General features: G+C 32.0%; 1 protein-coding gene across 2 annotated transcripts; it reads right to left on the minus strand.

Moving 5' to 3' along the window:
- Positions 1-5,972: 5,972 nt before the first annotated feature.
- On the minus strand, positions 5,973-14,587 carry LOC135850088 (uncharacterized). 2 transcript variants are annotated; one of them, XM_065370810.1, is made up of 4 exons: positions 14,351-14,587; positions 13,924-14,013; positions 13,751-13,849; positions 5,973-10,310 (listed from the first exon to the last, which is right to left on the minus strand). In XM_065370810.1, the coding sequence occupies exon 4, from the start codon at positions 10,182-10,184 to the stop codon at positions 7,395-7,397; it is 2,790 nt and encodes a 929-aa protein (XP_065226882.1). In that variant the 5' UTR covers positions 10,185-10,310; positions 13,751-13,849; positions 13,924-14,013; positions 14,351-14,587; the 3' UTR covers positions 5,973-7,394. The 2 variants fall into 2 exon arrangements, with proteins under 2 accessions (XP_065226882.1, XP_065226881.1); XM_065370809.1 differs by having other exon boundaries at positions 14,329-14,587.
- Positions 14,588-14,675: the final 88 nt, after the last annotated feature.

A 14,675-nucleotide genomic window follows, 5' to 3' on the forward strand; every position in this document is an offset into this window, starting at 1 on the left:
TTTTTTGGTCTTTGAAACTTTGAAAGTTGAATGCATGAGAAATGAACAACAAAGTAACCTTGTTACCAATCAAAATGTGATAAAATTTCACGAGAAATTCCAATTTTTCAACAAAAGATTTGAGCATTTTTGGAGAATTTTCAGCCCAAAATTGAATCATAATTTAATTTTGAGATAATTGAAAAAAAGTCATGCAATGCAACCTATTGCAATGGGTCAAAATTATGTGAGAAATTTAATTTTAAATATTTTGAATTTGATGAAAATATGTTTTGAAAATTTCTAGAGAATTGAGTCGTGTCATGATTTTAAGTTAATTGAAAAAAACTAAAAAAAAGTCATACAATAGGTAAAACCTAACGAAATGGATTGAAATTACGTACGTGAAGAATTTAAAATATTCTGACGAAAACATGCCTGTTTTGAATTATTGAGTTTGAACATTTTCAGAAAATTTTGATCTCAAATTGCTCAAAATTGAGTCATGATTTTGAGATAGTTGAGAAAATGTCAGGTGGCCTATCAAAATGAGGTGAAATTACATAAGAAAATATATTTCAATTTTCAACCAGAATATTATTTATAATAGGTAGGTAATTTCATCATTTGTTTGGGGTAAATGAAAAATTCAGCTTATGCCAAACTTTTTTCAGCATTTTAGAAGGATTTCACCATTATAATGGTAAAAACATCATTAATTAACCATTCAAAAGCTTAGTAAAGTTCAATTTTCCAGCCAATTAGAACATTTTTTAGATTTTTCAACTTATTCTACATATTCTACGACCTACGTAGGTAGAATGAAAATTTATTCTACTTTAGGTACATATTTTACATGTTATTCTACATTTTTTATTCTACGTTGACAACCCTGGATAGGGCTTAAACTTCAATAAATCACGAAAACCTAAAAAAAATCGCGTTCATGGAACTTCAACATTGTGGTCAGCTACCTCAAAAAATCAAATTGGTAATGGAGTTTCATCATAAATCACAATCAATGGGTTTATATCGTTGAAATTGTGATCCATGATCTCGATGAAGAGTCGAAATAGGGAGGAATTTAATGACTATATCTACAGGGTGCCCAAAAGTCAGTTTACTTACGCCATCAAAAGTCGCATAAATAATTCAAGAACTAAGCGTCTAAAGAAATATTAATGACATTGATCTGATAGGAAATTTTATCCTCTACAATTTTCTTCAAGATCATTTTTCTCTAGGATGCACCGTTCGCCGGGAAAATCAACTTTGTCAAAAAATGTGAATTTAAAAAAAATAAAAATTTAAAAATTAATTCAGCACTGCAGTTAATTTTAGCCATTTTAAACATGATTCCCATAATTTGATGAAGTAGGTATAGGTAAATGATCTTCTCAAAAAAACACGTCAATTTTTTTTTTTACAAAAACGCCAGACCCTGGGAAGCGGGGAGGGGGTGCTACCAAAATCAAATTTTGTAAAAATGAAAAAAGAAAAATCGAGTGACATGTTAAAATATAGGTTTTTTTGGGTCGAGAAACACGAATCTGAGGTACTTGTTCTCCTCAAACCCCTTGGGAAGGTGCTACCAAAATCAAATTTTGTAAAAATGAAAAAATCTAGTGATATATGTCAAAATACATATAGGTTTTTTGGGTCGGGAAACACGAATCTGAGGTGCGTCTTTTTTCTCTCAGACCCCTCGGGAGCCATTAAGGAGGTGCTACCGAAATCAAATTTTGTTAAAAGGAAAAAAAAATCGAATGACATGTTGAAATATAGGTTTTTTGGGTCGAAAAACACGAATCTGAGGTACTTTTTTTCCTCAGTACTCTCGAGGGTCCTTGGGGAGGTGCTACCGAAATCAAATTTTGTAAAAATTAAAAAAAATCGAGTGATATGTCAAAATGTAGGTTTTTTGGGTCGAGAAACACGAATCTGAGGTACTTTTTTTCCTCCGTACTCTCGAGGGTCCTTGGGGAGGTGCTACCGAAATCAAATTTTGTAAAAATTAAAAAAAAAATCGAGTGATATGTCAAAATGTAGGTTTTTTGGGTCGAGAAACACGAATCTGAAGTCCTTTTTTCACTCAGCCCTTATGGGAAGGTGTTTCCGATTTTTTTTTTCATTTTTACTAAATTTGATTTTGGTAGCACCCCTCCAACGGGTCTGGCGTTTTTGTAAAAAAAAAAAAAATTGACATGTTTTTTTTTGAAAAGATCATTTATATTTCATCAAATTATGGGAATCATGTTAAAAATAGCTGAAATTAACTGCTGAATTAATTTAAAAATTTTTCCCCCAATTTTTTTCATTTTTTTTGAAATTCACGTTTTTTGACATAAAACGTAAAAGTTGATTTTCCCGGAGAACGGTGCATCCTAGAGAAAAATGACAGTGAAGAAAATTTTAGAGGATAAAATTTCCTATCAGATCAAATGATCAATGTCATTAGTTTTTCTTTAGGAGGCTTAATTTACTCCGCATAAAAATGGAAATGGGGGTTTTCGACTCAGCAAATTCAATGACGCTATCATTTTCAACGTAGAATGCATATTAACAGAGTTGCCGTAATTTTTATTCGATCAACTTTTGTACTTACATCATTTAGACGTAAAACTCGTAAAAAGTACAGTTACGGGTGGCGGTAACATTTTTCGATTAGATTTTAACCCAACATAAATTCATCTCGAATCTGCAAATGCATGAAAAAGAAACACCAATCATTGAAATAAAAATCTCGTACGTTTTTTTTATTTTCTTAACAATCAACGAATGAACAAAGATTCTAGCGACAAATCGAGAAAAAAGTTTAACATACAGGAACAAAAGAAAATAATGTTCTTCATACAATGTTCTAATAAAATGTATGGTTACAATATTTATTTATTTATTTTATTTTGAAAAACTATTTTAAAAAAAACATAAAAGTAAACCAGCAAGAAACAAAAGAAACATTAGTACATACAATATAATTATGTACATGTAGGTATAGTTCTTCTTATTGGAAAAAGCAAGTAAAATAAGCAAAAAAAAAAGATAAGAGGAAAGAAAAAGTACAAAACCAAATAGAAGAAAATTAAAAAAAACTACTTAAAGAAAAAAAACAAACAAAGGGCAGAAAAAAAAAATCTGAGATATGAAATGGCTCATAAACAACTCCTATTGCACCCACGCATGACGTTATTCAGATGTATTGTAATCAGGGGTTGAAAACTGAAATAAATTGATTTTTGGTTTTTGGTTTCAGTTCAGTTTTCACCTTTTGATAATTGGTTTTTGGTTTACAGTTTTTTAGTACTTTTATTTGGTTTTTTGGGTTTTTGGTTTCAGTTTTCAGTTTTTTTTCCTGCTAATTATCGCATTATAAAGCCAAATTCTAGGTAGTATTCAGTATTAGTATTAATAATTATTGTATTCATTTTAGTCCAGTGGCAAAATGTATATTTTAAGCAATAAACGGCAAATCATGATAAAGCTATGAAATTTGGTATGATGAACAAGGACACCAAAAGGAAATTTTTGAGCCCGGGAGCCCATCGCCAAGTCCCATAGGAAGGGAATGAGGGTGATTTGGGGGGTGGGTTCAACCCCCATTTTTCAAAATGGGGCTATCGGCGCGATATTGGTATCAATTCCATATGACTGAACCCCGCTGAGTTCAAAAATAACATTACTTTCAAAATCTGAGGAAGAGGCATGCCTCAAATTTGAGATTTTCTGAGTAAAGTTTTTGCATTTTTCTCAAAAATACCTCAAAATTACAGTTTTTTAACCCTAGACGACACGCTGACCTTCCATCGGCATTTTTATGGTCATTTTCGGATTCTACAGGTCAATTACAATGCGAATCGACCATCAATACTTTCGCATACCTCTACCGCGAGTGCACAGAGGGGTCAAAAGGGGTTAAAAATTGGCAGTTTTTCGGCATTTTCTTACAAAAATCACGGTTTTTGAACTGTGCACCGGATATAATTGGCGGAAGAAGGTTCTAATGGTGATTTTCGAATTCTACAGATCAAATACTATCGAATAAGGCTCAGAGCCACTTTTTACACCCCTCCAGGGAGGGAAGAGAGGGGGTCAAATTTGATTCCCATCTTGCTTATGTTGAATTAATTTTAGAAATGTAATTAATATAAGTATACATTTACTTACCATCGTGATAATAATATTTGTATCGATGTTTTTCGTACCGCCGAACCGAAATTTTCAATTATTTTTTTGATTCCAGCCACGGGGGGGGGGCACCATATGAGGGGTGGGTCCATTTTTCACGAAAAATCGACATGTATATCAAAATGTAGGTTTTTGAGGGCGCTGATTTCAAAAATGCTATCGATTTTTCATCTGGGTCCAAGCCAAGGGGATGATACTGCGTTCAAGGGGTGGGGATGAAATTTTTCACAAAAAATCGACTTGTATATCAAAATGTAAGTTTTGGAGGACGCTGATTTCAAAAATGCTATCGATTTTTCATCTGGGTCCAAGCCAAGGGGATGATACTGCGTTCAAGGGGTGGGGGATGAAATTTTTCACAAAAAATCGACTTGTATATCAAAATGTAGGTTTTCGAGAACGAACATATTAAAGAATTGGGATGGCATTATGTCGTAAGTCGATTTAAAAAAATTGAAAGTTTGTGAAAAATGCGATTTTTTGATTTGAAAAATAAAAAAAAGTCTCGACTGGCGAAGTTGACCTATTTGACCTCTATTTCTACGTATTCCGTGAAAAAATTGATGAAAAGCACACTCATAGCAAAAAATTAAAATTCGTTTATTTTTTCAATTCACTCAGAATTTTATTTTTTTTGGGGATGAGTTTATTTCATGGAGTGAAGGAGGGTTTTCAACTTTTTCAACGGATACGTAAAAATTTTTGAAATGAGCGTCCTCCAAAACTTACATTTTGATATACAAGTCGATTTTTTGTGAAAAATTTCATCCCCACCCCTTGAACGCAGTATCATCCCCTTGGCTTGGACCCAGATGAAAAATCGATAGCATTTTTGAAATCAGCGCCCTCAAAAACCTACATTTTGATATACATGTCGATTTTTCGTGAAAAATGGACCCACCCCTCATATGGTGCCCCCCCCCCGTGGCTGGAATCAAAAAAATAATTGAAAATTTCGGTTCGGCGGTACGAAAAACATCGATACAAATATTATTATCACGATGGTAAGTAAATGTATACTTATATTAATTACATTTCTAAAATTAATTCAACATAAGCAAGATGGGAATCAAATTTGACCCCCTCTCTTCCCTCCCTGGAGGGGTGTAAAAAGTGGCTCTGAGCCTTATTCGATAGTATTTGATCTGTAGAATTCGAAAATCACCATTAGAACCTTCTTCCGCCAATTATATCCGGTGCACAGTTCAAAAACCGTGATTTTTGTAAGAAAATGCCGAAAAACTGCCAATTTTTAACCCCTTTTGACCCCTCTGTGCACTCGCGGTAGAGGTATGCGAAAGTATTGATGGTCGATTCGCATTGTAATTGACCTGTAGAATCCGAAAATGACCATAAAAATGCCGATGGAAGGTCAGCGTGTCGTCTAGGGTTAAAAAACTGTAATTTTGAGGTATTTTTGAGAAAAATGCAAAAACTTTACTCAGAAAATCTCAAATTTGAGGCATGCCTCTTCCTCAGATTTTGAAAGTAATGTTATTTTTGAACTCAGCGGGGTTCAGTCATATGGAATTGATACCAATATCGCGCCGATAGCCCCATTTTGAAAAATGGGGGTTGAACCCACCCCCCAAATCACCCTCATTCCCTTCCTATGGGACTTGGCGATGGGCTCCCGGGCTCAAAAATTTCCTTTTGGTGTCCTTGTTTATCATACCAAATTTCATAGCTTTATCATGATTTGCCGCTTACTTACAGTTTGCCACTGGACTATTTCTACTAATCAATTAATGCATAAAAGTCAAAATAGTATATTCTGATGATTTAAATCTTAAATTTTTTATACCTATTTGGTTTTTGGTTAGTTGGTTTTGATCAAATATTTTTTATTTTTGGTTTTTAAGTTTTGCTCAAAACAGATTTACCTATACTTGGTTTTTTCTTGGTTTTTGGTTTTTTTAACAGTTTTAACCTCTGATTGTAATTATGTAGAGAGAATATTTTTTTTTGGCGTGAATGGATTTTTGGGGCCCAGAAATTAATTAATTTTTGGGGCCCAAAAATTAATTAACTTCTGGGCCCCAAAAATCCATTCCCGTCAAAAAAAAATATTCTCTCTACACAATATTACAATACATCTGGGATGAAGGTGTCTCCACGATATTCGATATTAATTACTCATTAGCCTTGAAATTTCGTATGAAAAAGTTATTAAAATATCGCGGAAATCTATTCTAAAGAGTGAAAAAAATACGAAATATAATTTTTTAACCGGTTATAACAATGTTAAATTTTTATGAGTTCATTTCATTTTATTTAAAAATCAATGAAAGTCATTTCAATCATTTTTAAGGTAGGTACCTACTGGGAACAATTTTAGAATATTTTCAACGCAATTGTACATAATGTAATTTTTGTGAACATTTTAATTATACTTTCTACCTAGTCGATACAAAAGTATGAATATTTCAAGTTTTTACACTAGTTTGGTTAGTTGCATAGTCATGCATACTGAATTATATTTCAAAAACAATGAAATTAAGTTCAAATAATTAATCGAACAATGCACATAAAATTCATTTAAAAATTATAATTAGTTCAATCGAACACATAAAAAGTGAAACTATAAATAAAAGTTTTGGAAAATCAAGATTTTACAAAAACAAATATGATAGGTATTGGTTTTCAATTAACCGAATTAAAACTTCATTAAATCGTACCGCTGTTTTTGATTAGACACCAGATTGCTTGAAACTTTTATAATTTTAATAACTGGGTATTTTTATACGTATTTTAATCGATCAATTGTAACAAAATTAAATATCTTCACGCACAAATCAAATACCTTCGCATAACTTCATTCAAGAAAATTGACAATTTCTATCACAAAATGTTTAAAACAATTATTTACACGAAAATATTGTAAAAAATATCACATTTCACAAAAATTTACGAAATACAGGCACATTCAGTTCCTAAAATCGAAATAGGTACACAATACTGATCAAGAATTTTCTTAACCAATCATTTTTCTCGTATTTTGATCGAGATTCTCGTTGAGACGAAACGAGTAGTGCTATAGTTTGAAAACAACATCTTGATCTCAACGATTACAATCAAATAAGGTAATGTAACCTCGCAAGAAACATATAGGAAACAATTTTACAAATTGCTTTCCAAAACAAAACTATAAAGCTTTACGTCAAGAAAATATATCGAAATTTTACTGTTCTAAACTAAACACTGACACTGCCAGAAAAGTTCACCCAAAACTACGTTTTTACTGGTTCACGATTTTCATTCGATAGTTTAGATTCATCTACAGCACGGTCGGAGATACCATCTTTGCACAAGGATCGCCATAATTTACTGAACATTTCGCGATCTCTATACGTTCTATATGATCCATCCAGACAAGCTAGCTTGGCAGCGAAATTTTTCAATAGCTCCTGCTCGTCCTTCGTCCATATTTCATCATTTAAGATATTAAACTTTGAAAAAGCTTTGAAAATTTCAGAAACGCCCCACGGATCGAAATCTTCGTATATGTCGTCACCCTTCTTGACCAATTTGATAACAAGACGTTTGAAATTATTCATTTGATTTTCGTTCCATTTCTCTTCGTCGAAAATACCAAATTTATGCAACGCGTTCAAAGTACTCGCGATACCTTTATAATGAAACGTATCAGCCGATGAAATCCCTTCTTCTACCATCTTGACGATAAACTCTTTGCTTCCTTGTAAATCTTCAACGTTCCATTTGGAAAGAGCGTTGAAACAATTGGCAATCGCTTGAGAATGGAATTCGTCAATTATCGAACTACCTCGTTCTAGTAAATATTCGACGAACACCTTAGCTCCTTGAAATTCATCCGTTTTCCATTTAGATAACGCGTTCAAACTATTAGCAACCTCCTGAGAATCAAATTCCGCGTACGTTGCGCATCCTTGTTTCGTCAAGTCAACGATGAATTTACGAGCACCTTGTAATTCGTTGATATCCCACTTGGATAAAGCGTTCAAGCTGTTGGCAATCGACTGAGCACGGAATTGATGTACGGTCGCACTGCCTCGTTTTACGAGTTGAACGATGAATTGCCTGGTGCCTTGGAAGTCGTCGATATGCCACTTGGACAGAACGTTCAAACTGTTAGCGATAGAATGATGATCAAATCTGTTTACCGAACTTATTCCTCGTTCGATTAACCGAACGATGAATTCTTGAGCTCCTTTCAACTGATAAATATCCCATTTGGATAAAGCGTTCAAGGTGTTAGTGATTTGTTGCGATGTGAATCCTCCAATCACTGAATTTCCACGTTTGACTAGCGCAACCATAAACTGCTCAACTCCTTCTAACTCTACCGTATTCCATTTAGATAAAGCGTTCAAGCTGTTTGAAATAGCCTGCGGACCGAATCCTTCGATCGACTTGACTCCTAATTTGATCAATTGAACGATGAACTCTTTGGATCCTTGAAATTCGTCGATATTCCATTTGGATAACGCGTTCATACAACTAGAAATACCTTGAGGATTGAAAGTGGAACTGGTTGATTTTCCGACTTTCACTAATTCGATGATGAATTCTCTCGCTCCTCGAAATTCATCGACTTCCCATTTCGATAGAGCGTTCAAGCTGTTGGAAATGCCTTGAGAATTGAAATTACCAGCTGTGAGCTTTCCGTATTGCACCAAGTTAACGATGAACTCTCGGATACCTTCGATCTCGTCGATATTCCATTTAGACGCGGCGTTTAAGGAAATAGCGATCTCTTGAGGTTTAAATCCACTCGCCATCGTAGTTCCACGTTTCACTAACTTGACGATGAAGGGTTTAGCTTCTTCTAACTCGTTAATATTCCATTTGGACAACGCGTTTAAACTAACAGCGATCTCCTGACATCTGAAATTATTAATGATCGTATCACCTCTTTGGATTAGTTTATTGATAAGCCCTCTGGTTTGCGGTATTTCGTTCATGTTCCATTTAGACAAAGCATTCAAGCAATTGGCAGTTTCTATGGAATTGAAATCAGATGTCATTGCAGTTGCTTGTATAATCAACTGAGTAATAAACGCTTTAGCTCCTTGTAGTTCATCTGTGTTCCACTTGGACAGCGTGAGCAATGTTTTAACAACGCTGACAGTAGAGAATCGATCATTATCTACGTTTTCGTTAGCCATAACGCTTCCTCGCGAAATTAACTGCAGGATGAACTTCTTAGCTCCTGGAAATTCATCCATTCTCCACCTAGACATAGCGGTCAAGCTAGTAGCAACGGCTTGAGAATCAAACCGATCGTTCGTTTCAGTTACCGAGTACAATATCCAGTTTCCTTGATTTATCAATCGAACGATGAATTCGCTGATCGTTCGACTCGCTTCGTTACCCCAAATATTTTTTCTCAACACATTCCACGCGGAGAGAGCGGCTAAACAATTGGAAATCTGCCAAGAGGACATTTTATTACTAGCTACGGTTTGCGGATCGAGTAATTTGACTCCTTTTTCCGAAAGTTTGACGATTAATTTTCTCAAGTTTTCTTGCTCGGCTCGACTCCACGTTTTATCGAAAATGTTCAACTTGGATAACGTATTGAGCGAACCGGATACCGCATCGGAGTTGATTACCGGCAGGGAATCGAAACGTCTCAGCCATTCTGCGACTAGATCTCCTATCTGGGATGTTGAATCTCGTTTGATTAGAGAAAGCTGACGAGAAAATGTGCTATGATCTTCTTTCACGGAAAACATATCGGTTTCTTGGTTTGTGTACATGTGACGTGATTTTATGGTAAAGTTGATGCGGCCTAGCGAGTTGGGAAATGTTTTTGCTGTAGTGCTACGAGGGATGCGGAATAGTTGATTAGGAAAATTGGTTTGATCTGGTAGACGAAGACTGGCAAATGTGGTCATGGCACAGCTTTGATGAATGTAACGAGAGGTCTTTGTAGGGTCAGTACAACATAGTAAATTTAGTAACATCATCGTGCTACTTTTAGGCATACAGCATAGCTTCTTTGAAAATTGAGCGTGACTTTGCAAGATGGAGCCCATTTTCAATTCCTGAACGATGTAACAGCTTCTGGCAACCAAATACAATCAATGTTGAAGTCGTTAGAGTTAGATAGGTTTAACAAACGTCGTACTGATCAAAGAAGATTGATCGTCGTGCCATAATATCTGTAACAAAATAAACGTAGACAGACTTAATTTTTCTTGTAATTGTAAACATTATTCTACAGTATGACACAAAAGTAGTGCTCAGTGGCTTTTATTTCTAAGTGGATTTGGAAAAAGCTAGCGAGATGAATGAAGCGGCGTTGAGTAGGGAAACATTAAGGGCTTTCAAAAGCGACCTTGAAAATTTCATGCCCATACACAGGGTGTCCACAAAATTGAAAAACCGGTTAGGTCAAAAAATTCAAACAGGTTTTTATTGGGCCAATGTATTCTACACACTAAGGCGACAAAAACGTGATATGTATTTTTTGAAACCGGTTCATTGATTTGCAACCAGTTAACAAAAAATACCCAAAAATTGTACAAGAGAAAAAAGCTTCAAACAAAAGTTGTAGAGCGTAAAAAATTGAACCATTTCCGCACATCAGATTTTGAAACTGGTTCATTGATTCGCAATTTTAGGTGATTGTCAAAAACTGGTTTCTAAACGCGAAACAATGAACTGGTTTCAAACTGTGATTGAACAGAATTGTGTAATTTTTCACGCCTTACAACTTTTGTTTCAAGCTTTTTTCTCGATCTCTAATTTTTAGGTAATTTTTGATAACTGGTTGCAAATTAATGAACCGGTTTCATAATCTGATCAGCGAAAATGGTTCAATTTTTCACGCTCTACAACTTTTATTTCAAGCTTTTTTCTCTATCTCCAATTTTTAGGTGATTGTCAAAAACTGGTTGCTAAATGCAAACCAATGAACCGGTTTCAAAATGTGATTAGCCAGAATTGTGTAATTTTTCACGCTCTACAACTTTTGTTCCAAGCTTTTTTCTCTATCTACAATTTTTGATGACTGGTTGCAAATTAATGAACCGGTTTCAAAAAATTCATATCACATTAGTGTGTAGAATACATTGGTCCAATAAAAACCAGTTTGAATTTTTTGACCAAACCGGTTTTTTCAATTTGTGAACACCCTGTGCATGAGCATGAAATTTTCAAGGTCGCTTTTGAAAGCCCTTATTTTTCCCTACTCAACGCCGCTTTATTCATCTCGCTAGCTTTTTTCACTCAGTAATAAAAGAAACCGAGCACTACTTTTGCGTCATACTGTATATTTATTATAACAATTTTATTTACTAAATTCAAATTGTACTTCAAAAATTGATTCAAATTAATATTTCTCAACGTTCAAATCAATTTGGTTTTTAAATCAAGTATGTTCTTAAATTCAATTTTAATTCATCAATTCAATAAGAAGGTACTACCACCTATTCATTTCTTTATTTAATTAAATTCTTCATGAACTTTATTTATTTTTCTACTCAGTACTAGTATGCACTTGAATTCTTACTATTTCGTAAAAGAAAATTTTAGTCCTCATTTCACTTCACTTTCTTATCATTAGATGAATTCGGTTTTTATTTAAATATTTATTATTAATTTGAAGTCAGTCACATAATGTTAACTTAACTTTATTATATTTTTAATTTAATTAATCGACTTCAATTTTAAAATCAATTCACATTTAATTTTGTTTATCAATTTTTATTCAATCATTTTAAAATTAAAAGTAACTTTTATTTTTCAAGCTAACTTGATTTACATTATTGATAATCCCAATTTTCATTCCATTTTCATTTAGGAATTAATAATCAAGTTTCATTTTTTAAATTAATTTATTTTTAATTTATTATTTCAATTCCATCAATATTTTTCATTTTTGTTTTAATTTTTTGAATTAATTAATTAAATTGTTCATAACGTTATTCAGATTTTTTACTAAATTATTCAATTTTTTTTGTCCAATTTACTCCATTCGATTTTCATATTTAAAATTGATGTAATTTGAATTTTTTGAATATATTTATTTTCTAATCATGCACATTATGATACCTATGACTCCAAATAAGGCTCAAGAAATATTGAAAAATTGAAATCAAAACATAAAATTTGTTCAAAAAATGAAAATCTAAAAATACAGTTCATTCAATTCCAATTTCAACTTTTTTTTCAACGAGAAACTGAAAAAAGACGTGTTTTTTTTTAGGAAATTGGAGTTGAAAAAAAAACGTTTTAAATTTAAACTAGGGCTACATATTAAACAATGTTTTTTTTAAAAAAACACGGTTTTGTTTTTTTCATTTGTTCAAACGTGTTTTAAACATGTACAACCCTGCTTCCTTCTCAAAGCCAAGCTTACTCCAACTTCCAAACTACTTACTAACTATACATATTTCATTGAATTTTTAAATCAATTTAGCATTCATTTTTTTTAATTATGTAATTCATTTCTTCTCAATTTTAATTCATTTTTCAAGTTGATTTTAATTTATTTATTTAATTTTACGTTTATTTATTATTTCACTTTTATTTTCATTGTTTGAATTTTTTATTTTTGCAATTAATTTGTTATTACTTTCTTATTAAATCAACTACTTTTATATAATCAGTTCAATTTTCACTCATTATTTAATTTAATTCTGGAATTTAATTCCGCTTTCATTTCAAATTGATTTTTTTTTTCAAAAAATTCAATTTTTCACTTAACTTTATTCAATTTACATTAATTTTTAATTCGTATGTTTATTTCTTAAAATTAATTAATTTTTTACTCATCATTAATTAATTTCATTGTGATTTTGTTTTCATAAGCTATTCCTCAGTTTAGCTTTCATTTTTCAAATTGAATCAGTTTCTAACTTTCTATTCATTATTCAATTCGCTTTTTATTTTTCAAGTAGATGAAAATTTTTATTTATTAACGTCTTGATTCAACTATTATTTATTATTCCAATTTCATTTTCTTTCTTCAAACTGATTTTATATTCAATTTTTATTCAAACCATGAATATCAATCCCGATTTTTTCCGAAGTAATAATTATATTTACCTTTTAAATGTAATTCAATTTCTTACTAATCTAGTTTTCGTATTTTTAAAAATTTGTTTAGTTTCAATTTTTCAAAGTAGATTTAGATTTCAAATGTATTTTATTTTTCAACATTTTAATGTAATGATTCAATGTAATTTATTTTACAATTGATGTAGGCGATTAAGGTATTTTTCCAAAGGAGTGCAAAGAAACACCACGAGTTTATAAATTTTTTCATCACACGAGTGCTGAGAAAAATTTATTAATTTTCTAGAATTCATTTTTTTTTTTTTTTAAATCTAATCAAAATTCAGAACATTATTATAATTTAGTTTGTTCAAAATCCACCGGTACCAAATAATCTCAAACAAATTTCAGAAATATGAAAACACACATTGAAGGAAATTCATTCGTAAATGAACTCATTATCAATATTATCGATCTTCGTGAAACAAATTTAGCATCACTTATAAAAAATGATGAAAATTTTCAATTATAATTCTATATAAAAATAAAATATAATAAATACCAACGAGTAACTGTAGTAACAAATAAAGAAAAAACTTACCAACTGATGAGAGAATAGATCCAAAAGAATTGATCGAAAATTTATCATTTGAGGCTAATAAGATAATTGTATTCAGAGAACTCTGATGAATCAGCAAATCTGTAAAAAATATCTTCGGTTTAAAAAAAGAAGCAATATACAAAGAACTCGAATAAAAATCATACGAATGTTACCTGAATATCAATCATCAATATTGGGAGAACGTTTCATTTGTACTTGGTAAGATTTCGATGGTAATGTTGACCGGATTCAAATTCACTAACCTATGAACACAAAATAAAAACGAAGATCAATCCAAGAATTATTAATACTCATTGAAAACGAACTAATGCTCCTTACAAATGATGATATAATTTACATTGAAATAGCATAATGATTTCCTATTGCAATTTTCAGAACGGAAAGATACGTTCTGTAAGTGCAAGATATTTTACAAAAAATAAAAATTCGACCAAAATATAAGCTTGATACGATCACAAAAGAGAATAGCAATAGAGTAATGATTGAATAATGCTCATTACATCAATTTTTTAAATATTATTAATATTTTTACACTCATTTTATTATGTATTTCGTACCTTTCAAAGGTCAAATTCATACCGGCGAGAATTCATATTCATTTTCACTGCACTAGTTTACTAGTTGGCTTACACACGCGATTTTTTTACTTTTTCACCACACACGTTCCGCAATTTTTATTCTTTCGTTCAAATTTGATATTTGAAGCAATACAAATTTAAACAAACACCGAAATAAATTGAATAAATCAAGTTTTGAATGAAAAAAATCTCACTTCGCGAATTCGGCTCAAAATTAATGATAAGTCTTATCAACACGATGTGACACTGGTAATGCGCATGCGCTAATTCGACTTGATCTTTGTCATGGTTTGTTGACAGTCCAATCCTCTGAGCTTGGGACTACG

This window comes from Planococcus citri, chromosome 1, assembly GCF_950023065.1.
Source record: "Planococcus citri chromosome 1, ihPlaCitr1.1, whole genome shotgun sequence".
Taxonomy (NCBI): domain Eukaryota; kingdom Metazoa; phylum Arthropoda; class Insecta; order Hemiptera; family Pseudococcidae; genus Planococcus; species Planococcus citri.

Excerpts from the sequence above, each read along its gene's own strand:
- LOC135850088 (XM_065370810.1), bottom strand. The coding sequence starts at position 10,184 with ATGGGCTCCATCTTGCAAAGTCACGCTCAATTTTCAAAGAAGCTATGC.